Source organism: Mauremys mutica, chromosome 5 (genome assembly GCF_020497125.1).
Source record: "Mauremys mutica isolate MM-2020 ecotype Southern chromosome 5, ASM2049712v1, whole genome shotgun sequence".
In the NCBI taxonomy this organism is placed as follows: domain Eukaryota; kingdom Metazoa; phylum Chordata; order Testudines; family Geoemydidae; genus Mauremys; species Mauremys mutica.
In genome coordinates, this window is record NC_059076.1 from 54,402 (window position 1) to 79,040 (window position 24,639).

Genomic DNA, 24,639 nt, shown 5'->3' on the forward strand with positions numbered 1-24,639 from the left:
GCTGTTATAAGCAGTTCCCCCACATGACTATGATTGTAGTGTAGAGAGGCCTAAAATGCCATCCTAAAATACAGATAGGGATGTAAGCAAAAAAGAAAGTTGATGGTCTATTCAAGCAGCATTACTCCAGATGACAGAAAGTCTTCAGCAGAGCACAGATGGAAAGGAGGCTGACAGACAACCCAAATACCTGCAAGGACATCTGTGTGTTTACATGTGCTGTGTGTCAACGTCTGCTGTGTGCAGATACTGCAACTGCAAAAACTGGTTGGACCTCTATATAATATCAAACAACACCTATAGAGCCCAGTCAGTGCTAGTGATGAACAGGTCTTGCCATGCTAGCTGGATCCCACTCCGAACGTAAGCAGTATAGATCCTAGAGATCAAGTCACAGCTGCATAGGCCACGCCCTAGTTTTAAATGACCCTAGTGATGTAATGGCTGGGGAATGGACTTGGCACATTAGCCATAGATCTTTTATTTGACTTCAGGGCCCTTCTATAAAACCGTGAATGGGTGGAAAAATGAGCAGAGTAGTGTTGTTTACCCTTTCCTACAATACAAAAGCCAAGGCTCACCCAACGAAATTAAAAGGCAGCAGGTTTAATACAAACGAGTGGAAGTACTTTTCCACACAATGTACAATTAACCTGTTGAACTTGTTGCCAGGGGATGTTGTGAAGGCCAAAAGTATAACTGGGTTCAAAAAAAGAACTAGATAAATTCATGGAGGATGGGCCCATCAACGGCTATTAGCCAAGATGGTCAGGGACACAACCCCATGCTTGGGGTGACCCTAAACCTCTGCCTGCCCAAAGCCTAGAGGGGAAGACAGAGGTGGATCACTCCAACTGTCCTGTTCTGTACACTCCCTCTGAAGCTCTGGTACGGGCCCCTATTGGAGACAGGATACTGGTCTCACTTAGTATGGCAAGTCTGACATTCACCGCTCTGCCCCTTACTACTCAGCTGGCCCTTGTTCATTTTCAGGTCACCCTATAACTCCATAATCGACATGACACTCAACCACTGACTTGGCTGCTTCTCTGTTCCTTCCTGCGCACTGTCCCCCATGCGTGGAACACCCTGCCCAGACTCATCTATATGGCTGCTCCCCTCTCCTCTGACCCCTACACCAAGAAGAGCTTGAGAGGCAGCTGGGGAAAACAGATGGGTTTTATTACTTATCTTCATTTGCATGGTAAATAAAGGCTGGGATTTTCAAAGGAGACCAGAGGCATTAGGGGCCTAGCTCCATGGGAGATGGGTGCCTAACTCCCTTAGACTCCTTTGAACATCTCAAAGTCAATATCATTTTTTGTACTTGATCATAATCAGCGTCCATATGTCACATTCCTCTAGCTGAATGGAACTGTGTCAGGGCAGGGGGCATATTTAGCTAGCTCTTTCTGCAGCAGCTAAGCAGCAACAATGTGTCTTTGATCCTGATTGAGCTCCTGGCCACTTCCACAATACAAACAACAAGCGTGCTCATCACAAAACCAGAACAGGCACCCTTGTTGGCAAAGTCAGCAAAGAGGCCCAAGACCGAATGGGCGGAGACATTCAGACAAATGCACCATGAAATTCGGCTAACCATGGCACCATTCGCTTTCAATACGCACTGTGACACTGCACCCCCTGTTCTTCACAGTGATATTATTAGGATATGATTAAGACATTGTTATGATGTATTTTATGCAAGATAAAATGTGACATGAGAGATGTCATTGGAAAGGTTGCAATTTGCTGAATATGATTATCCTATTTGTATGCATGTATCTTGTTTTTTTATCCAAAGTTAAGAATATTGACTATGTATCTGTATTACAAAAGTGTTTACATCTGGGGAACACCCACTAGACAAGATGCTTTTGTTTTGAATAGCTGGGTGGGGAAGCGCTAGTAGGAAAACAACAGGCCTTAGGAGAAGCTTATCTCCTACCTGGGGGCCTTCCTGAGGAGGCTGCAGACAGCCTTTGAGTCATGGATGCTGTGACACTACAGGGACATGTGACCAGGTCACCTGGTGCTGGACTCCATCTTGGGATATCGGTATTTTTCCACTGACTGGCGTGGGAACCAAACTTTGAAACAAAGGGTTCCCGCCATATGCAAAAGCTACATAAGGCAGGTGAGTGACATCATCCTGGTTCTTCACAGATGCCTCCACCCAAGAAAACTCCTGGAAACACCCGAGGAACAAGGACTGAACTGGGGGAAGTGCTGGAACCAGGTTAAAGGGATTTTTAGCCTGTGAATGGAACACCTGGGGATTCCAAGCTGTAAGCAAGTGCAGCTGGTCCCTTCAGAATCTGCAGCCTGCTGGTGTCATCACTTAGGGTGAGAATTTGTTATTCAAATCCAATCTCTGTAGTATGTTAAGCTTAGTTTGCATGTTTGTTTATTTGCTAGGTTTGCTATCCCTTATAGTCACTTAAAATCTATCTTTTGCAGTGCATAAACTTGTTTTTGCTTTGTCTAAAACCAGTGTGTGGGAGTCATAATTCGGGGCAGAAAGCTGTTGTATTTTCTTCTCCACATTGAGGGAGGGGGGGAATTTCATGAGCTTACACCGTACAGTTCCCTGTGCAGCGCAACACGGTATAGTTTTGGGTTTATACTCCAGAGGGGACGCATGCCTGGGTAGCTGGGAAGTTCCCTAGCTGGAGCCTTCCCATGAAGGGCTGATCACAGCACCTGCATGTAACTGCAGCTGGGTGTGCCCCTACCTATGTGTGTGCTGGTGAAAGTGCAGGCTGGTCACAACAATACAGTATAAAGGGAGCCCAGGCTGGTGGGTCAGGGGGGCTCAGTGGTACCCTAGTTCCAGGTGGCACCCTGGGGGGAAACCATCACAGTCACCATCTCAAATTGATGAGTAAAAAGCTGGTTTCTAACTGCCAGCCCTGCAAACTCAACCTGGGATCTCAGGGCTAAGCTAAGGCATTGGTGCACCTTGGTCCCTCCCATTCTCTGCCTGTGCCACACAATAGTTTAGTCTCCTGGGGGCTGTAATGCTTTGGTCTGATTTTCAGTTGTTGGGTTTGCTATGCAGGTGTTGGGTGGCGGTGGCGGTGGCAGCCTATGATGTACAGGAGGCCAAGCTGGATGATCTGGTGGTCCCTCCTGGCCTTAAACTCTGAAATGTAGCTATCAATTCTGTTATTGATTATGTACAAGCCAGGAGCGAGTCCAGCTCACTCCCCCTTGCCGCACTGGCTCTGAGGTGCTAGCAGGAGTAAAAGCCTGGGAATACACACAGACAGCAGATCTGTGACGGGGGGGAAGGTGCAATTTTTATGAAGTCACCTTTCAGAGTAGAAACGCCCTTTACATTACCCCTGATCGCTAGAGGTAGCCCTTCAGGTCAGGGCTGAGGCACTTGGGCTGGGGATAGCACTGGGAAGCTGTGGCTGAAGCTGCCTGAACTAGGTATGTTCTGTGGATAGACAGAGGATGGACAGACACCCAGATGGCAACACCAGAGACCTTCACCAGCACCAAACTCCCTCATTAACAAGGAGCCCTGTTCCCACAGGTACAAACCTTCTATGAAGTCCGAGGCCGAGTACATGTGATGATTTGCGTTGCTGTCACTGTCTGGGCTGTTTAAAGTCTCCAGGGCCAACTCAATAGCCTCCGCCAGCTCGTCCCGCTTGTCCTTCCTCACGGGTTTCTCCTCGGGGTGGCGTGTCAGCCCCGTCTCCAGCTGATATACTTTCTGCAGGGTGAAGCTCTCGAAGGGCACAGCCGCGTACTCCGTGGGCAACTTGGCGCCGGCGTGCACCTCAGCTCTGTCGATTTGGGAGCGCAGGAACTCCAGCAGGTCGGCAGGGGTCTTCTCTGGGTTGCTGCGCTCCAGCCCCGGACCCAGCGAGTCAGTGTAGTGGTCCTGCAGGCTCTTCAGCTGCTCGCTCCGCTCCTGCAGCTCGTCCTTCAGCTGCGCGATTTGCTTCTTGAGGCTGTTGATGTAATTGCGGTGCTGCTCCTCCCGCTCCTGCAGAATGGCCTGGTACCCCTCCTTTCCCGTTGGGCTGTTGGCCCTGGGGAATGCAAGCTGCTCATCAATGCCCTTCGGCGTACAGGCCAGCATGTAGAGGACGGACACGGCAGAGCAGAGCACCACAAGCAGAACGACCATCCGAGGGAGCCAGGCACTCAGCCCTCGTCGAACCATCATCTCTCCGGGAGCAGGCGTGGGTACGTCAGCACCTACATTGCTGTGTGTGTCCAAATAGAGTCCCTAAACAGATGCATGTATGTGCATGAGTGGGTTTGGCAGCTTCCTTCTAATGTGCATGCTCCGCTCGGGTATCAGGTGCAGCCTCACATGTACTCGGCAGTGCTAAGAGCCCAGCTGCAAAGGAGAAGCTGTGAGCCGACACCCGCCACTCCCCACAGTCACTCCCATTGTTATCTTATCAGCTTGCAGTAGTCGGCAAAGGGTGACCTGAAAGACAAGCAACAAAGGCCAGTTATGGATCCATATGCTACATAGTCTGGGCAGTGGTCGAGAAGGGACGAGGGCTGTAAGCGTGCACATGTGCAGTAGCATTAACTGCTGTGCCTTGTGCAGCTGCCTAAGCAGTGCAGAATGCTGTGAAGTACTCGGCAGCTGTGGATAATGCTAAATCTGTGAGGCACTAAGGCGCTGGCCTTGGAAATCGCACACACGTGTGGTATCTTGGGATCCCCCCCCCACCTTCTCTGCAGCATGGGGCATGGATAGGGTGACCAGATGTCCTGACTTTATAGGAACAATCCCAATTTTGGGGTCTTTTTCTTATATAGGCTCCTATTACCCCCCACCCCCTGTCCCAATTTTTCACATTTGCTGTCTGGTCACCCTAGGCATGGATCGCCTTCTAGGATTATCTGAGCAGGCCTCACCTCATGAGTTCCCTGCCATCCGGGGGCCTCGGGCATTGGCTGCACCTTGGTCTCTCCTGTTCTCTGTCTCCTGAAGACTAAATTGCTTTATTTCAACCAAAGTCATTGGGCTCAACACAGGGTTAGCGGGGTGAAATGCAACGGCCCGGGATGTGCAAGTCAGAGTAGATGAGCTAATGAGCTCGAGGCCCCTTCTCGCATTAACCTCAATGAAACTTTAGACCAAGGGACAGCAGCCTTTCAGCAGTGCTGTGCCGAGCCTTCATTTATTCACTCTAATTTAAGGTTTCGCGTGCCAGTAATACATTTTAACATTTTTAGATGGTCTCTTTCTATAAGTCTATAATATATAACTAAACTATTGTTGTATGTAAAGTAAATAAGGTTTTTTAAATGTTTAAGAAGCTTCATTTAAAATTAAATTAAAATGCAGAGCCCCCCGGACTGGTGGCCAGGACCAGGGCAGTGTGAGTGCCACTGAAAATCAGCTTGAGTGCCGCCTTCACCACGCATGCCATAGGTTGCCTATCCCTGCTTTGGACACACAGAGTAGTCCCAGTTAAAGCACACTAGGGAACTCTTACTGCCTGCTAGCAGGGTCTACACTGGGGGGGAGGGATAGCTCAGTGGGCCTGCTAAACCCAGCATTGTGAGTTCAATCCTTGAGGGGGCCATTCAGGGATCTGGGGCAAAGAAATAGTTGGGGATTGGTCCTGCTTTGAGCAGGGGGTTGGACTAGATGACCTCCTGAGGTCCCTCCCAACCCTAATCTTCTATGATTCCAACACATTGGTGCTCTTCAGCAGTGCACCTTGCTGTGCCATGGAGACAAGACCACTGACTATGGACAAAAGGTCTGGGCCTAAAAGTCTACTAAATCCTACAAACACTTCAGGAAGCCTGCAGCTGCCATCTCATAACCAGATTTTCAAAAGAGCACAAATTCACATTTTCAAGTCCCCAGCACCCACAATCAGCACCAGATTTCCAAGCAAGCTCTGCTCCCACACAGGTTCCTAATTAAGATTTTCAAAGGAGCTTAGCACTTAGCCAATCCCACTGTGATATGTCTGGCCAGATTTTATGTGCAGGGTACGTAGCATTTTCAACAGCAAGGCTTGAAGCCCCAGTTTCTCTTATGGCATTCTGTAGTGTCTAAATAAAATTGTCTAAGTAAATAATGGAGGTATCTTTTGATTATTTTGTTCTTTTAAAAAAATAATCCTAGGAAATGCTATACAAAAAATTATGTGAAGAAAAGATTATGGATGGGACTTTCCAACTCATTCAGTGCTGGCCTAACTCTGCTGCTACTGAAGTATTTTACCATTGACTTCACTGGGAGCAGAGCTGAGAGCTATTGAAAATTCCACTCTACATTTGCATTGCTAAGCTCTCAGAAGTCATGAAATCAAAGTTAGCCTTAACTCTACCCCCTTGCATGTCTGCCTTGTGGTACGGTCTTCAGTTACTTGCAGCTGCATCAGTCTAGCTACAAATATCCCCACAAGGACAGGTCCCGAGAAACATATTTTACTCATGAGAATAATACAACTTCTGGGGCCACTGCTGGGTCTTGACCCAAAGCCAATTGTAAACAATGGGGTTCTTTCTATGGACTTCAATGGGCTTTGGATCAGGCCAGTACATATAATGGAGGTGGAGACAGGGAGGTAGGAGCAGACTTTAAGGGACAATGAGTAAAAAGCTGTGGATGTGAGTTTCATAGCTCATAAAGTTTAAGACCAAAAGGGACCATCAGATCATCTAGTCAGGAGGTTCCTAGTCTAACCTCCTGCATATCACAGCCTATAGGTCATTAAATTTCATCCTCATATCTCTATATTGAACCCAAAGAATTTAGTTAGACCAAAACATTTCAGTCCTCAGGAAACTAAACTGTGTGCCGCAGACAGAGAACAGGCGGGCCCAAGGTGCCACCAAGGCCCAAGGTTGAGTAGATTAGGTGAGATATGCCCAGAAGATGCCAGCAGGGGATCCATACCCCGTGCCACAGAGGAAGGAGGAAAAAAAAAAACCCCAAAGGTTCCTGCCAATCTGACCCGAGGGGGTCACCTTAAAGAGCTAGGTACACACATTCTTCTCTTAAATCATGGAGGAAGAAGCTATCGGTTCAAGATGACTTTCAGCAGGCTGAGTTTATGGATTGTTTGCTCAAGCCATCTCCCACATGAACATTCCTGGATAGAAAGCAGATGGGAAGTGTAGTGAGTCGGTGTGGCTCCCCTCTTGCCCTGAGGAGGGAGCTCCCTTACAGACACCCAAGTGGGCGGAGCCACCACCACCAGTCCCCGCCCCCCCGGAAGTCAAGGGGCGGGACAGGAAGTAGAAAAGCCGGCCGCCAGAGCTCAGTCAGAGCCCAGCCACCGCCGGGAGCAGACGTGCCGGCGGGAGCTCCTGACTGGGAACCCTCCAGGACCCAAGACAGCTGTCCTGACTGGCCGGAGCTTCCCCACGCCCACTACGACGAGGAGCCGCTGGAGCTTCCCCGTGACGGTACTGGGGGCAGCCGCTGGAACTCCCCCGCACCACCTACGAAGAGGAGCTGCCTGAGCAGGCCTGGCCGGACTTCCCCGAGGAGCTGCCAGACCTGCCACCAAGCCCTGGTCCCGAGGAGCCTATGCAGGTTGACTGACCTGGAGCTGGTGCCCCGGATGAGGTAAGCCCGGAGGGGGAAAATGGAAGTAGCCCGGGGGTAGCCGACCCCTGTCAGGCTACAGATGCAGAGGTCCCGATGTCAGTGTGTTGCGGTCAGGACCCCACTGACCAGCAGCGGTGATAGCTGCTGCTAGGGCCCCGGGCTGGGACACAGTGGAGTGGGTGGGCCTGTGTCCCCCCTGCCACCCCACTCGTGGGTGGCAGTCTTCCCCCTCAACCCACCGCTCCGGTCTAGAGACCTGAGCTTTCTGTACGGTTTGCTACTCAGCCTCTGCAACCAAGGGCCTGAGCCTCCTGTACTATTTACTGCTCAGCCCCTGTCACAAAGGGCCTGAGCTCTCTGTACTGTCTACTGCTCAGCCCCTGCAACCAAGGGCCTGAGCTTCCGGACTTTGGTTGCTGCTCAGCCCCTGCAACCAAGGGCCTGAGCTTCCGGATTTTGGTTGCTGCTCAGCCCCTGCAACCAAGGGCCTGGGCTCTTTAAACTGTTTGTTTGCTGCTCAGCCCCTGCCACAAAGGGCCTGAGCTCCTTATATACGGTTTGCTGCTCAGCCCCTGCACCAAAGGGCCTGAGCTTAGTGTACTGCATTGCCGCTCAGCCCTGCACCAGAGGGTCTGAGCTTCCTAACCCTGTTGACTATTGTTCAGCCGGTTCCACAGAAGACGTGGAGTGAGTTGGTGTGGCTCCCCTCCTGCCCTCAGGAGGGTCGAGCCCCGGCGCGATCAATTACAGGAAGGTTGTGAAATTGTCTTGCAAGCACAGCCACAAAGAAAATACACAAAAGCTACCTGTAGTATGAACCTTGGCTTCCCATCTCTCTCTTGTCCCTGGTGCCTTGTGCTACAGCAATTCTCCACTGAAATGACTGGCCCTTTAGTTTTTAATCAGTATTTAACAGCTGTGCGGTGTCACTTAGGCGTGTGGGTTTGTTTGCGGGGAAGGCTGGAAAAATACAGCTCTACTTTTTCAGTGACACTGAACCGCTGATAAAATATTTATAAGATTTCCCACAAAATGCCAGTGATTTCAATGGAGAATTGTTGCAATAAATGAAAATATTCAGAGCAGCAGGAAGAGAGCGGAGAGGAGCTTGTGGATCAAACTCTCCTTGCCTTTTCTCAATGATCTTTTCTCAAGAGCCGCTCACCCAGCTCCAGCTAATCCTTCCTTGGTCATAATCATCTCTTCTGTAATTGACTTCCCGTCACTCACACTGAAAATGCACGTAGTGTACTAGGTGCTGTCAACATGGTAACACCTTTTCATTCCTTTCATAATTGTCAACTGCCTACCTCTTCAATTTGCCTTTTGTTCTGCGAAAGGCTGTAGCGCAGCTGCTTCCTACAGATGCGCTATGAAAGCAGGTCTCCTGAAATGCAAGGGAGCTATTCAAAGCGCAGGAATTAATTTGGGCATTTTTAACTCTCGAACGTATGTGGCCAAAGGACTGAAAGAAGAGAGTGGGCAGTGAGGCAAGGGCAGGAAATGGTTGGATGTAGTACATAAAAAACCGCTGTGTACGTATGCTTCACTTCGCACAATCGGTCCATTGACTGCATTGGCATACGCTGAACTTCAGTGAAAGGATTAGTTGTGCTAACAGAGCATAAACCGAAATTACATCTCCATGTCTTAGATAAACACACCGTTTTAGTTCTCAAAGAGGCATCAGGCTAGGGCTTTGGTTGACCCTCCAATACCTATCTATGGCTATGCTTGCTCAAACATACAGCTCTTTGTCTAGGGGGTCCCCTCCACCCTGGTCTCCTTCTTTTGGATTTTTTAATCTCATTTGTCAGACATCTATCTTTAAATGCACTTCAAGGATACTCTATCGTCTGACTGATTTGTTCACTGAACCAGCATTCCAATAGCAAGAGAGAAATGGATGCTGCGGGAACTCCATCATGGTATCACGCTGACCTGTGTTGTATGGGAGGGTGCGTGGGTGGGGAAGACAGACAGGACACAACTGTCCCCTATTGCCCACAACGTGTCACATCTGCTCATTTAACTGTATCAGCTTCCTTGATTAGCCCAACTTTTTGAGCAGCCCTATTAGATCAGTCAAGGGCTGCAGGCTACAAGCGCTATTTCTGCTGCCTTGCTTGCACAGCTGGCAGGAGGAAATGAAATGAGCGTCCACCCACTTGCAGGGCCAGCTCTACTGTTTTCGCCGCCCCAAGCAGCGCGTCAAATTGCCGCCGTGGACTTGGAGGGGGGGCAGTCCGTGTGCCGTTAGGGTGGCACGTGCGTTTCCGTGGCGGCGGCAATTCGGCGGCAGCGTCTGTCTTCAGCCAGAAGACAGATGCTGCGCTTCCACGGACAGTTAAACATAGAAGCTGCCGCCAAATTGCCGCTGCTGTGGAAACGCACGTGCCGCCCTAACAGGACATGGACCGCCCCCGCCGTCCGCGGCAGCAATTCGGCAGCAGCTTCTGTCTTCAGCCAGAAGAGACGCCGCCATGGACAGCTGAACATAGAAGCTGCCGCCGAATTACCGCCACCGCAGAAACGCGCGTGCCGCCCTAACGGCGCACAGACTGCCCCCGCCGTCTGCGGTGGCAATTCGGCGCGCTGCTTGGGGCCAAAAACGCATGCACTGCCGCCTCTTGCAGATTGCCGCCCCAAGCACCTGCTTGGAATGCTGGTGCCTGGAGCCGGCCCTGCCCACTTGTCTCTGTGACAGGGTACCATTTTCTGGGCAGCAGCCCTCAAGTTTAGAGCAGGAACTGTGGGGGGAACTCTAGGAGGACAAGACGTGTAGCAGATTACAGAACATGGAGAGTCTCTAGCTGGGGAAACAGTCAGGTGACCCCGAGTGCAGACCTCAAGGCCCCCAGGAATCAATCAGGGAAGTGTCACCCTCTCTCACTAACAGGAGCAGCAATGTCTCCAGTGCACACAGTGATAACACCCACATATGGACAGGAGGAACACAGACGGTAGCCAGTCCTCCTCACCCCTGCAATCACACCTCTGACGGCAGTGTAGACATACCCTTAGACCTGTAGGGCCAGATCCTCAGCAGGTGTAAATAAGAAGAGCTCCACTGATTTCATTGGCGCTATGCAAATTTGCACCAGCTGGGGGCCTGGGCTGCAGCACACATGTGCACTGCAATCTCAGGTTTTCCATAAAATGACATACGAATGCCTGTGTGTTTTGTGGTGCTCGATATCTAATTGTATTAAGTACACTGGACTCTCGCTAGAATGCGAGATTTGGGAGCCATGCGCAGTACCACGTTAACGCGGGGACCACGTTAAAATGAATTGTAATTAAAGTAATTAAATTTGGGACCCATGGCCATGACCGTGTTATATGCGCATTTGCGCTATATAGACGCGCATTCTAGCAAGGGTCCGGTGTACTTGTGATTCCGGCAGACCGGGTACCAGCTCATGCCAAAGCCCCAGGCCAATTTACTTGTATATTAGTATAGCTCAAAGTGATTGTTAAATGTATAAGAGTGTATTTAGTGTTTAAACTTCAAGAAAACTAATGGGATGTTACTGGCATTATTTTCATTTATCTATATCCCGTTATAATATAATAGCAAACATTTACATTGTGTACACCCCTGTAACTAAATAACCCACCAAGCGAGAAAGAAGCCTTGTGGAATGCAAATGAAGAATTTTAACAGAAAAGTGCTCATTTCAAAACAAGTGAGGATTGGAGCTCAAAGACTAAATCCATTCCTCACTCTTCATCATCAAAGGAAGAGCCCACATGGGTAGTGACCCTGGCAGCTTGTTTTCTGTGAGAAGAAGCTATAAGTATGGAATCAGGGAAAGATGCTTCATCTCGGGACAGTTTGGATTCTAACTGAACGAGAAGACAGAGATCCACAGGGTTATTCTGGGTAGCCCTGAGAGACTTTTGGGAAACTGGCAGATTACTACATCTCTGCTACCATTTGGAATTATGGATTGTGAGTCACCTATACATATATTTTACCTGCTTTAACCTCTCAATAACTCTTAGCTAATAAACCTTCCTTTTCTTTTCTTAGCTAATAAACCGTTAGTTACTTTACTATAGAACTGGCTACCAGCATTGCCTTCGGTGTAAGATCTAGGGTACCAAAATGCCGATCTTCCAGGTCTCAGTTAACAGCACAGAGTAATAGGGGAAATGTTCCTGCATATATTGGGTGAAATTAAATTAGAGCATCAACACTTTCATTCGCTAGCCAGGATCAATGGGATTTCATTAGTGCTGCTTGCTTCAGATAGACTAATACTACCATCGCGCTGTCTGGAGTGGCTCACCACTGAGACTGCCTGCCTCAGGGCAGACTGCCAGAAACAGGACAGACTCCCCCAACTGATGGTGTACTCTCTGATTAGATATCACCAAGCCAGTAACAAATGTGAACTCCTGGATCACTGTGACAGTCTTACCACAGAATCAGGTAGTCCCCTGTGTTTTTCATAGACTTTGCTTGCCATACACAGAGCAATACACAGCACTGCTCTCAGCATAGGGCCAGATGCAGCCACCCTGACCCATGTGAGTAGGGCCTTATATTGCAAATAGCCTCACTATAATCAATGGGTCTGTTCATAGCACAAGGCCAGAGCCGCTCAGAGGATTCCGGGGGCCCGGGGTCTTCGGCGGCGGGGAGCCCTTCCGTTCCTGGACCCGCCGCCGAAGTGCCCCGAAGACCCGTGGCGGGGGCCGACCTGCGGCGGGGGCCTCCCCGCCGCCAAATTACCGCCGAAGTGGGACCCGCCGCCGAAGCGCAGCCCGGTCTTCGGCGGTAATTCGGCAGAGGGGGGCCCCGCCGCGGTCTTCGGGGCACTTCGGCGGCGGGTCCCGGAACGGAAGGGCCCCCCGCCGCCGAATTACCGCTGAAGACCGGGCTGAACTTCGGCGGCGGGTCCCGCTCCGTCTTCGGCGGTAATTCGCCAGCGGGGGGTCCTTCCGCCCCGGAGCGGAAGGACCCCCCGCCGGCGAAGACCGGGAGCGGCAGAAGCTCCTGCGCCCGGCCGCACAAGAGTTTGCCGGGCACTCCGGAGCGAGTGAAGGACCCCGCTCCAGGGGCCCCGAAAAACTCTGGTGGGGGCTCCCGTGGGGCTCGGGGCCTGGGGCAAATTGCCCCTCTTGCCCCCCCCCCCCGGGCGGCCCTGCACAAGGCACTGCTCAGCGGCGGAATCTGGGCCACATTTTGTTTCCATGGAATACTGGGTAATACACACCCACACCCCCTGCTGCTTCCTTCCAGCATGTGGCATTTTAGAAGCATTTCAAATGACAAGGGATTTGTCTCAGGAGGCTAAAAATGATGTAGAGAGCCATGCATTTCAGATCAGAATTTTGGCTCCAAATACCAACCACGGAATCACAGAAAGAAAAACAAAACTGAGAACTGCAGGCCAAACCCTCTGCTACGGGGTAGAGTGGGCAGCCACAGTCCTGCTGTCCCCAAACAGTGCAGGGACCTTCTGCATGGCTCTGTGGACCCAGAGGGGTGTTCTAGGGATGGAAATGGGAGGGCAGCTTGGCTTCCTTCCCTCCCCAGAAAGCAGGATTCCCAGTGGAAATCTGAGTGGGACTCACTGCTTGGAGGGGACAGCTAGGTCTCAGGAGCATGGAACAGAGTCAATGGAAGCTCCCAAGAGGGTCAGAGGCTCCACACAGAGCCGATGGCTATCCCTGGGAACAGGCTGGGGGCTGTGAGACTGTGCATGGCTTTCCCAGCAGATATCCTGGGACTGTCCACAACCTCTCCACCCTCTCTCCAACTACTTTTCCATGAGAGGTACAAATGCCTCTAATTCCCCAAGCTGTGCCTTCTGGTGAGCAGGTTCCCCTCAGTTTAGACTGTGAGCTCTTTGGGGCAGAGACCTCCTTCTCATTACGGCGTACAGCCCCTAGCACAAGGGGCCTTGATCAGGCTCTTTAGGTACTACTGCAGTATAAAGAATACTAATTTCTCACTGCGAAGTCGTCGTCAGCCCAGAGGAAAATGCTGCCAGTGAAACTGAAGATCCAATGACATATGGAATGCTATCTGCAGGGCAGGGCAGACTCCCAGCCCCTGGGACACAGAGAATGCTAAATATTTTAACGGGCTCAGCAGTGTAATTCCTACAGTGACTGCCGCTCACACCACAGCTCTCGGGCCCTGGCGGCTCCGCCAGTGCCCCAAGTGACTGCTGCCAGTCTCTCACTTTATCCCCCTAAAGCTTCTGAAATCCTGGTAAAAGGAGTCAGGATGAGAGAAGCTGTGATTAATCTGGAGGAGGGGGGCGAGGTGTTTGAGAGACCTCGACTGATGAACAGCACACGTCAGTATCTCTGAGTAAAAAGATCAGCGAGGAAGTGATAATGCCCCCAACTCCCAGCTCATGTCACTCAGCCAAACCTCCAGGGGCTAGGACTGTACTGTACCCTGAAGCACTTGGCATTTTGCTTGAACTTTTAAAACATTCTAACAAAATGCAGCAGTTCAATGCACAGCGCCCATATGAAAAATGGAGCCAGTTGGGCTACTATGGAGTGAGGTGCTACCCACTATGAGTAAGGGGTCCAGAATCAGACCCGCTGGGAGCAAAGAACATAAACGTACCTTCACTAGGTGAGAAAACCTTCCAAAAATCTTTACAGATTTTTTCTAACTGGCTGGCCAGGGATTTTCCCCCCAAGTCTCTTCCAAGGGAGTCCTGTCTTTCTTGTCTTCCTTGTCTAAATTGTCTGTCCAGAGGTGAAGGGTAGGAATTTGAACAGAAGGCAGGGGAAAGAAGGCAACTCTTTGATAAATTTACTGTACCCTCACTGTACCCGGCCCTTTCTCCTAGTGTGCAATCCATAAAAGCCCCATATGCATTCATGAAACTATACAGATAATATGGTTAGTTTGAGTAACATGAACACACAGAACAGAACATTTGCCATTACAATGTAAAATGAAAGCACCCCCATACCTTTAAAAAGTGTTTTCTCCATTGTTCCAGCTTTTTTGGTTTTGGGTCTGACTGCAGGCAATAATTTAAAAAAAATTAAGAAGTCTCTTTTCTGTCCCATATTTCATTTTCTGAGAGGTTTGTCCCTGGAGCCATAATTGCTCTATTCACAAAGCAGTAGGACAGGTTAGATAAGGGGTACAAAGTTACTAAAATAAATTATGCCCAAGAATACTGCTCTCTCTTAGTGACACGCAGCCCTGATCCCCTGGACTCTTCAAACTCTACCACACTTGGTTTGGAATCAACAGAGCACTGAAATGCAGAAAAAGGCTAGTTATGAAAATGACCTGTCCAGAATCGAAGTATAAATAGCACATGCCAGACCCTTGGAGAAAAGAGAAAAACTTACTGTACAGAGACTTCTTAACCTTTGGAGCCGAGTTCTTCACCAAAGACAAACTATGCACTGCCCTTCGGAACCCTAAGGAGAAAGAGAAGTCGCTGCTTGTGGCTGTGTGTTAAAATGCTCTGTAACTGACTCCTCCCACAGAGAGACAATTACTTTGTTTTCTTCCTATAAGTAACAGTTAAGGTCGGGTCTTTTCCTCCCAAATAAAGATATAATGTGGTTCTTAAAACAATAAAAAAATCCCCACAAGTGTGTCGTTGACCATGGAAGTATTATCGTGGAGTTTTGTCCAGGGAGGAAACTGGAAGTAAAGACAATGGTTTTAAATTCAACATACTGCAATGGGTTTCTAATTCTGAGAGGCACAAAAAGTCAGTGTAGAACACGCTGCTTTTCCTTCCATCAATACTCTTTATATTCTTGTGCTACTAATTTAATTGGTTTCCCATTAGTGAGATAGGGCTGTAACTTTATCTTGACTGCATTGTCTGCTACAGAGTTGCAGAGGAGATTATAGTTCTGAGGCCAGGAGCATACTCTGGTCAGATGAGATACCGCCTAAATGTTTCTTGAAGCAATTCTCTGACACAGGCAGTAAAGGGGCAAACGTGCTATCATTCTGGACGTCCTTCAATAAACAAGCTGTTTTTAATATCAAAAACATTTTTCACAAGAAAAGCAAAAAACACTATTCCCAGAAAAAAAAAGCTTTGTTATTCTTTCTATTACAGAACATCAATGAAAGGTCAGGCCTTCTGTGTGCTAGGCACCCTACAGGTAGTTAACAAAGAGAACAGACCCTGCCCCAGTGATCTTACAATTCAGGGAGATTTTTGTTTGCAGCATTTACTCTGTCCGGATAAAATAACATTATTAGAATGTTGAAAGGCAAAGAAGTGTGAAAGTCAAGCCATTCAAAATTAAGGCTAAGAAAAACAAACGCTTAGGGGGAAGATGATTCAAATCCTAACCAGACCCCTCCAAAACGGAAGGTTTCTCCATTTAGATGCTGTGTGTGGTCCCTCCACCCCAAATAATTCAATATGAGCTTTACTTTACAAAATGAGCTATTATTTTATCTTAATGACACCCTCCAAATTATACCCTTCACACCACAATGCTGCCGTTTGTAAAGGACTCAGCTGTTTTTCACAGCTCAAAGCACAGACAGTTGGGCACATCCACAATCGTCAGGTTGAACTGTGGTCAAGGCACCTGGACACACTATCGCTCTGCTAAACTCACTGAGCTTCAGTGCCCCCCGATATGTCCCCCATAAGTCTCAACACCTCTCCTTGCCAGCTGTATTTTGGAAGATTTTCAACAGGCATCATTTTAAGGCATTCTTTTAAGAGAATTGTGGATGGAAGAGGTCAAACTCCCACCACTCTCTAGGAAACTCCCAATTCCCTAGGGTATTTCATAGGAATCGCCTGGCATTTGCACCATTTCCAAGCTGTGTTTGCTACATGGAGGAGGCTGGGAGGAACACTGCTCACACTGGAAAAACTAAGCCTTGGCCAGCTTTCTCCCACCTCGTAAGCCATGGACAGCTGAAAACCAGAGAATCCCAAAACAGCACACTTCATGTAGTTCCCTGTTCCCTTCGGGTGCAGGCCAAGCCACAGACAGAGGTTGATAAGTCTGCTCCTGTGTTGGCTAACAGCGGTGGCTATTTTAGTTCAAGAAGTGGAGGCTCATGCCTAAAGATCCAAAGGTCTCAGGTTCAATACCCACAGTCAACACATGTGGCATTACATCATTACACCAAACTTGTCAAAAACATTTTCAGGAAGTTTCAGCCACTTTCTTCATTCATTCCCACTCTGCAGTGTGTGAGAGCACATCTTCTCCCCAACTCCAAGGAACATGTGTACAACATATAAAAAGTGCGGCTGATTGCCTCAGAGATGCCTCTCATGCTGTAGCCCTTAGCAAATATGGGAATGGAACAATGACGGTGCCTCTCTATAAAATGCCTATTTCTGATTAACAACCTCTCATCGAAGGGTCTAATAACTAGATTGTTCCCAAACTGTTGCGAACCATTATTTATCATCTTAACTTTTCACAATCTGGATTTTGACTGACTTGGAATTTAGCCCAATCATTTGGCTGGCGTTGTTCCCAGAGTAAATTTTAATAAACCTCTGGCAGTTGCCAAATTTAACAAACTATTTGGCTGATCTGTTGCAGTTTGATATGGCTGACTGACATCTGCCTTGTTGGAAAACTGCAGAGCCAACCCCTTCATTAGATTTCACATGGGGGAGCCAATGCATGGGTGCTACTTCAACTCATCTGTGTGCCACGGAGAAGAGCTGAACCCCCAGTCCAATGTAACCCCCACCCCACAAAAGGAAGAGCACACAGCAATATTTCTGTAACAATATCAACCATATCAATGACCTTAAGGAGAACCCCGAGGCTTAAAGATGGGTTTTCATCATTCTTCCTCTGTTAAAAGAGAATACACAGTTATCTAATTCCTTTTGGGACACAAGTCGGGGCCACCCATCTACAAAAGGGTTGAAGTCAAGCTAAATTGAGTTTCTTGGATGGTCATTGTGGATGGAGCTGCAATAGGGCACCTTAAAAAAAAGACAAAATTCTTTTACCTCTGCTTGTAAAAGGAAGGAATCATCCTGGGTCAGGTTTTAGGTATATTTTTAGTTTGGTCTCTGATGGGGTGGTGGCCCTTTGCCTTGAGAAAGGCACAACCATGGCGTGGTTTCCCCCCACAGCTATCAATCACAAAATGTTCTACTCTATTTGCCTCTATAGTGCGATTCGGCACAGGGAAAGACTGGATGAACTCCATCAAGGAAGGAAATTTGTGGCCCTTTTAAGAGCCAGGCATGATGGAAACCCAGTATTCAGGGTGGAACGACTAATCTTACCAGAAATAGCAAAGCCTGGTAGAGATAGGATCTGTAGAAAATGAAGGACTTAAAGTCCATCTGGGGAAGCAGGTTTGTTGTTCATGGTTTATAGCCAATTTTTCTCTTTGTAGTGTGTGTTTTTGTAACTACTAATAAATTAGAATTGTTTTAAAAATTGCACATACTGAGTCAGTGCATTTTATGCCAGAGGTTCTAGGGATTCTGCCAACTTTACATCATAATGTACCAGAAGATAAATGTTCAAGGTTCTATGCCAGAACATGGATGAAATATAGACCCTGAGTATATGTATAAGGCCAGGGTTTAGGCCCTGATTCAGCAAGGTACTTAAGCACGCACATAACTTTAAGCCTGTGAGTATTCCCATTGACTTCAGTGCACTTAGGGATGGAAGATAAACTACACAAGAAACATCTAAGCCTTTCTGCATACTTGGATGAACAAGGCACATACAGCACATGGAAATGAATAGATCTTGTATGTCATAAGCCATGCCCAGAAGCAGGAAAACCGAACCATCCCTCTATGCAGAGTGGAATGCTGAGTACACTTTTAGAGTGTGTTTAGAGAAGTGACAGATAGCGCTCAATTATATGCCACCATATCAACATTTTAGCTGGAGCTGAAGACAGGGAATTAAAGTAACTGCCTTGAAAAAAGATTTTGTGTTGTTTTTCTATATTAGATACTCATTAAAAATCCTTTTTACAAACAATCCTTAGAGAACAATAGAGGAGTGAGGATAGTGATACAGGGCTGGGTTCTCCAGGATGCTTCCACTAGCTGGAGATTCCCCTGTATAGTGGGAATTTCTGCTGGTGCAAAGCCACTAGAGGGAGTGTAGCTATCTTCTACGCCTCCCCGCACCAGTCCCACTGTGAGCAGGATGGGGAAGGTGTTGGGGAGGGGCAGGGCAGAAGCCATAAAAAGCTCAGATATTTAGTAACTTCTTGTCATTACTTTAGCTCAGCAGAGTCTTTTTCTTGAGTGCTCTAATTCTCAGACATCTGGTTCATTCTTCTACATTATTTTTAAAGCTCATATAATAATCAGATATTGTCTGCTCACTTTCATGACAATGCTGAAACAGGAAAGCTGTACTAACTAGAAAGAACAGATGAACCACAGAGGTGGCCAGAGAATGCCGATCAGCAAAGGTTGGTTTGGAGGAGAGAGAGAAGTTTTCTCCATTCAAAATTGTGTATTTGTGTATCTATCCATTTTGAGTTTTTTTGTTCCAAAAGGATATTCTCACTTCTACTATATATAAGAAACTGTTCCTTCTTTCTCTCCCTCCCCGCTCCCCCCACCGCACAGCCTTAGGAAATCTTTGATAGTTCACTTCCAACAAAGAGCATGACTAGAGGTAAAGTTTTCAAAAGCATGTAAGTGATTTAGGAGTGTAACTGGTCAAAACTTGGAATTTCCATACTATGAGAAATTCTGACTCTTCAAAACTTGTTTTTATTCTGAATCAGAAAACCAACAATTTCAAAAATTGCCCATAAAACAAATTTTTTTAAAAAAAATTGCTTTGAGGCAATTGAAACGTTTTGTTCCAATTTCAATTTTTTATTTGATAAATTACAATAATATAATATAAAATAAATTTCTAAATGAAAAATATTTCAAAATGAAAAATTAAAATGTTCCATTCTGATGTCAAAATGTTCCATTTCTGAATCCACATGTTCTCATGGAAAAATCTTAATTTTTTAACAAAATGGCACTTTCCGGTGGAAAAATATTTCAATGACATTTTCAACCAGCTAGACTTAGGCGTCTAAGTCCCATTTTCAAAACGGACTTAGTAAGAGCCTGATTTTTACAGGTGTTTAGGCACCTAAGTCCCATTGATTTCAATGGAAGTTAGACACCTAAATATCTGGCCCTTGGCAGTCTAAGTATCACTGGAAGCCAATGGTATTTAGACTTCTCTAGGGGTCTGTCACTTTTGAAAATGGGATTTAGGCTGCTAAGTCACTTATGTACTTTTGAAAATTTTACCCAAGATCAAACTTGCATAACCCACTGTACCAATAATAGTCACCTAAATGTCTTAAATTCTAGCGGCGCACCAAGATTTTGGTAATTCCCTAAGTTACTGGCTTTCATCTGTCTCCAGATTTAAAAAAAAAAAAACCCAAATCTATAACTGTAGTTTACACAATTTTTTTTTAAAAGTTCCTGAAACTGTTAATAATTCAGCATAGAATCGGAGTTAAATATCAGCAGTTCATCCAGGTGACATCTTGCTTTCCTAACCAAGACTTTCCTTGCCCAAAGGAAGAGAGTCAACTTCCCTTCTCCAGTAACAGCTGGATTTCTTTTTACTGTGGAAAACAGGACAAGCATGACCCGCAATCAAATCAACATTTCCTGAAAGGTTCCTAAGAATACAGCATCTCACAACAACTTTAAATTACAAACAAAAATGTATGCTTAGCATTACATGCAAAGTTGCAAACACACACTTCGGTAACAAGCTAAAGTGCCACGGCATTTGTAATTCCACCATAAAGGTATCTGACTACGTTCTATATAGCAAGTCAGACTCAAAGTGGACAGACAACTTTTTTAGAGCAGTTATCCTTCTAAAACAAAGAGTTTCCTGAAATAAAATATACGTAAGTTAGTATTTCCAAAATTCAGACATAGATGAAAAGCAGAAAAATAAGTACTGCCTACCAGAATTGTTGAGAGAAAGAGATTTCTTTACAAGGTGGAGGGTTATGCTAGCAAGTTTTTTGTTTCTGTTCATATGGAAACCTGCCTGCGAATGACAGCATGTTTTTTATTTTAACAAGGATTGGCTAGAATGTGTGCTGGCACAGCTATGCATGCTAGAGGAGTCGAAAAGAAGCAATCACCATGATAGATTTCCCCCCAGTTTTAATACAGTCTTTCTGAAGAATGTAAAATCAGCCCATTTCCAAAGCAAACCCAGTTCAATTTAAGTCAGAGAATGATACAGCTGATAGCTGTTCTCTTTTCACATCAGTTCAACGATTTCATCGGCTCGCTGGTCTGCCTACTTTCTAAACAATAAGCAAAAAGTGTGACTGGATTCTGTAGCCTGTTAAAAACGTCCATTCTCGTATTTGCATCATTGGTTCTTCTGGGGGCGTTTGTAAGTGCTATGCAGCATTTTATTCATTATAAAAACAAGCACTTAGAGCCCTTGCTCACATCAGGGAACACTTACTCAGGCAATTAGTCCTTCTGGTTTCAAGGGCACTGTCTGAACGAGTAAGTGCTCACCTAATGAGTAAATGTGAATACGGGCTTCCCAATCTGGCTCCTAAGGGATACAATCTTTGATCACTACACAAGGATTTCTAAGCATAACATTGTAAAGAGCGAGAGAAATACCTGTATTATTTTATATGACTATAATATGTACCTCAGTTTATCTACTTGATATTATTCTGTCTGACCATATGGAGTTAAATCAAAAGTGGCTGTTAAGGAGAGGAAACAGGAAATAAAACAATGGCTAAAGATGAGATATCCTTAGGGAAAATACTTCTAGGGTTCTTAAGAGAACAGCAGGTCTGCTCTGAATTAGATGTGCCTACCTGCCTGGCTCCAGCCAGGTTAACAGGTTTATTTTGTCTAGGGTTGTGGGTCTAAGATCAAAAGGACACTGACCTGCTAAAAATCCTTGCCAAGAGAGGAAGGTGGGGGGAGATATGCATGGGAAGCAGCTTCCCTGGTGGGGGAAAAGGGGTGCGCTGTGGGAGACAGGTAGATAGAAACTGCAGCAGGACAGTCTGACCGTCCCAGCCCAGAAGTAGGAATACCTGGGATAAGTGGAACTTATCTAAACCTTTTCCATTCCTTGCAAGTTTTGGTAAGACCCAGCTGTGTAAGGCTTATTAGTTTAACCCTTTTATCTGCTTCTATGCACCTCTGATTTAATACTTTGTTTTGAAGTATGTATTAGAACAGAGAAATTTGCTAGACAGGATTGGACCAGTGATCCATCTGGTAAAGTATCTCTCATCTCTGATAATAGCCAGTAACATCAGGGGAAGGTGGAAGACAATTTGGAGCAGACAATTAGGAAGAAACTTTCCCTTTATATGACTTGTCTAAAGGGAAAATTTCTTCCAAACCCCTGTCAGTTAGTGGTTGGCTTATTCCCTGAACTAGGAAGGTTTGTATCCCTACTATTAAAAACAACAAAAATAAATAAAAGCATCCTATGAAGCAAAATGGTGGATGTTCACATTAGCCATATAAATGTTTAATCCTTCTTGGAATCCTCCTGTAAATAATTCCCTGGATCACCCCACCACTCTTTTTTAAGATTGGTACAATATTTGCTACCCCCAATCCTCCAGTATAACAGTGGATTTTAATGAGGGATTGAGTATTTTTGTAACTTCATACTTCATTCTTAAGCTCCCTCACAGCTGTCCGGGCAGGTCTATACTGCGTTTGGGAGTGAGCCTCCCAGCCCGGGTCCACGGACTTGCACTAGTACTCTGAAATGAGCTGTGTAGCTGTTCCAGCTTGTGCTGAAGTTCAGGCTCTGAACCCCGGGGAAGGGATTCAAGACCCTGAGCTCCATCCTTGAGAGCCTGAGCTCCGGCCTGAGCCGCAATGTCCAAGTACTGTCTACCAGGGCCGGCTCTACTGTTTTCGCCTCCCCAAGCAGCGTGCCAAATTGCCACCGCGGACGGTGGGTGCAGTCCATGTGCCGTTAGGGCTGCACGCGCGTTTCTGTGGCGGCGGCAATTCGGCAGCAGCTTCTGTCTTCAGCCAGAAGACAGAAGCTGTGCCACCGCGGACAGCTGAACGTAGAAGCTGCCACTGAATTGCCGCCGCCACGGAAACGCGCCCGCCACCTTAAGAGCACATGGACTGCCCCCGCCGTCCGCTGCGGCAATTCGGCAGGCTGCTTGGGGGCAAAAATACACAGACTGCCGCCCCTTGCAGATTGCCGCCCCAAGCACCTGCTTGGGATGCTGGTGCCTGGAGCCGGCCCTGCTGTCTACACAACTATTCTTAGAGCGGTAGCATGAGCTCCACTAACACAAGTCTATGGAGCCAGGCTGGGAGGCATGTTCTGAGATTCAGTGTAAACATGCCCTTAGGATTCTACCATTTGCTCCGAATGACTTGTATCTTTTTAATTTATCACTTTGTTTCATCTCCTCCTTAAAATGTTATTCCATAAGTTGGGTAGCTGAACCGGTATGGACAGTAGAAATTTACTCCTGGTACAGACTTGCTGGGCTAGCGTCACAAAAGGACAGAGGCACATAACTGACACTTTAGGCACCCAGAGCTGGGCACTACTAGTATTCACCAAACCCCCAGTCAGCTGCTGCCGAAGTCTGTAGGTGCCTAAACTCACTTGGGGCCTAAGTTTTTGCAGTCAAGTTCCCTAGGTGCCGATGCTCCTGGCTCTGAGCACATGCACAGCTGCTCCCTCTAGGCATCCGGACTCCTAAGCCCCAGAGCAATGCACAAATTGGTAGAAGGTAAGAGTTCCTCCACCCAACTCACCTGCACGGCCCAATGTGGTAGGCGGACTTGAAGGCCATCTAGCAGACAAGGCCCCGGACACAAGCTCGCACAAAACAGCCAGGCAGCTGGGGCAGAAGGAGGAGGATCACCAGCACTTCCCTCGTAAGCTTTTGCTCAGTGATTAGGGGACTCACCTGGAATGGGGGAGTTCAAGTCTGCCCTCTGCCTGCGAGGGAGAAGGGAGTTGCCACCTCTCAGGCGAGTGACATAACCACTGAGCTATGGGACAGTCTGCTTTGGGGCTCCCTCAGTCCCTCCTCTTGAAGCTGTTCCACTGTGGCTCAATAATTAAAGAGCCATTTGAGTGGGGGAACTGGATGCTGGCTCTCCCACATCCTGGTGAATGCTCTATCCACTAAGCCACAAAGACATTATCATGCTTGTGCTCTGTCCCTCTCTCTGTCTCTCTTCTCCCACTCCCCCTCCAATGACTATTTATCCACAGTGGAACATAAGGCCATACTGGGTCAGACCAAAGGTCCATCTAGCCCAGTATCTTGTCTACTGACAGTGGCCAGTGCCAAGTGCTTCAGAGGGAATGAACAGAACAGGTAAATCATCAAGTGATCCATCCCCTGTCACCCATTCCCAGCTTCTGGCAAACAGACGCTAGGGACACCATCTCTGCCCATCCTGGCTAATAGCCATTGATGGACCTACTCTCCATGAACTTATCTAGTTCTTTTTGGAACCCTGTTATAGTCTTGGCCTTCACAACATCAGCTTTAGCAGGAGAGACTGAGGGAGCCTGCATCAGAATATCCCATAGCCCGGTGGCTAGGGCACTCACCTGAGAGGTGGGAGATACCTGTTCAAATCCCTTCCTGCCTAAGGCAGAGGGGGGCACTTGAACCCAGGGTCTCCCTCGTCCCAGATGAGCACCCTATCCACTGGTTAAAAGTTATAAGGGAGCACCAAACTCAGGCTTTGTGAATCCCAGTAGTTTTCTAGGCCTAACAGTTAGATGCGGTGATGCGGAGCATTGCAAGGCCTAAGTTCATTTGTGAACCTAGCCCAAAATGATTACCCCCCAAGAACATGGATGGTATGGTGACTCTGAAGGGTTTCTGAGTGTCACAGCGCCTCCCAGGGTTACTCCTGGGGTGACACAGCTCACACTCCGCCCCTTACTCAGGGCTGTGCCTGAAGTCACTGTCTAGCCCCTTGGCACAACACAAAGCAGGAGCAATACGTTACATGCAGTACTTCAGCAACTGTAAGCTGTGGTTTTGTTCAGAAGATAGCTGGCTTCCATTGAAACAGGAATAATCCATTACAGTAAAAACACAAAGACAG

The 24,639-nt window shown here is 47.4% G+C and overlaps 1 protein-coding gene and 1 long non-coding RNA gene across 2 annotated transcripts in view; both read right to left on the reverse strand.

Moving 5' to 3' along the window:
- The window catches only part of LOC123372024 (chondroitin sulfate N-acetylgalactosaminyltransferase 1), a 39,868-nt gene extending 35,583 nt beyond the window's left edge, over window positions 1–4,285 (reverse strand). The window contains exon 1 of the mRNA XM_045019969.1: window positions 3,553–4,285. Within this exon, the coding sequence (XP_044875904.1) occupies window positions 3,553–4,186 (634 nt within the window). The 5' untranslated portion in view covers window positions 4,187–4,285. The remainder of the gene's footprint in view (window positions 1–3,552) is intronic.
- Window positions 4,286–4,312: 27 nt separating this feature from the next.
- LOC123372025 overlaps window positions 4,313–24,639 on the reverse strand; it is a 58,878-nt gene continuing 38,551 nt past the window's right edge. Inside the window, exons 4-5 of the long non-coding RNA XR_006580051.1 lie at window positions 14,903–14,974; window positions 4,313–4,456 (exon numbers count right to left, since the gene is read on the reverse strand). This is a non-coding gene — a long non-coding RNA (uncharacterized LOC123372025). The remainder of the gene's footprint in view (window positions 4,457–14,902; window positions 14,975–24,639) is intronic.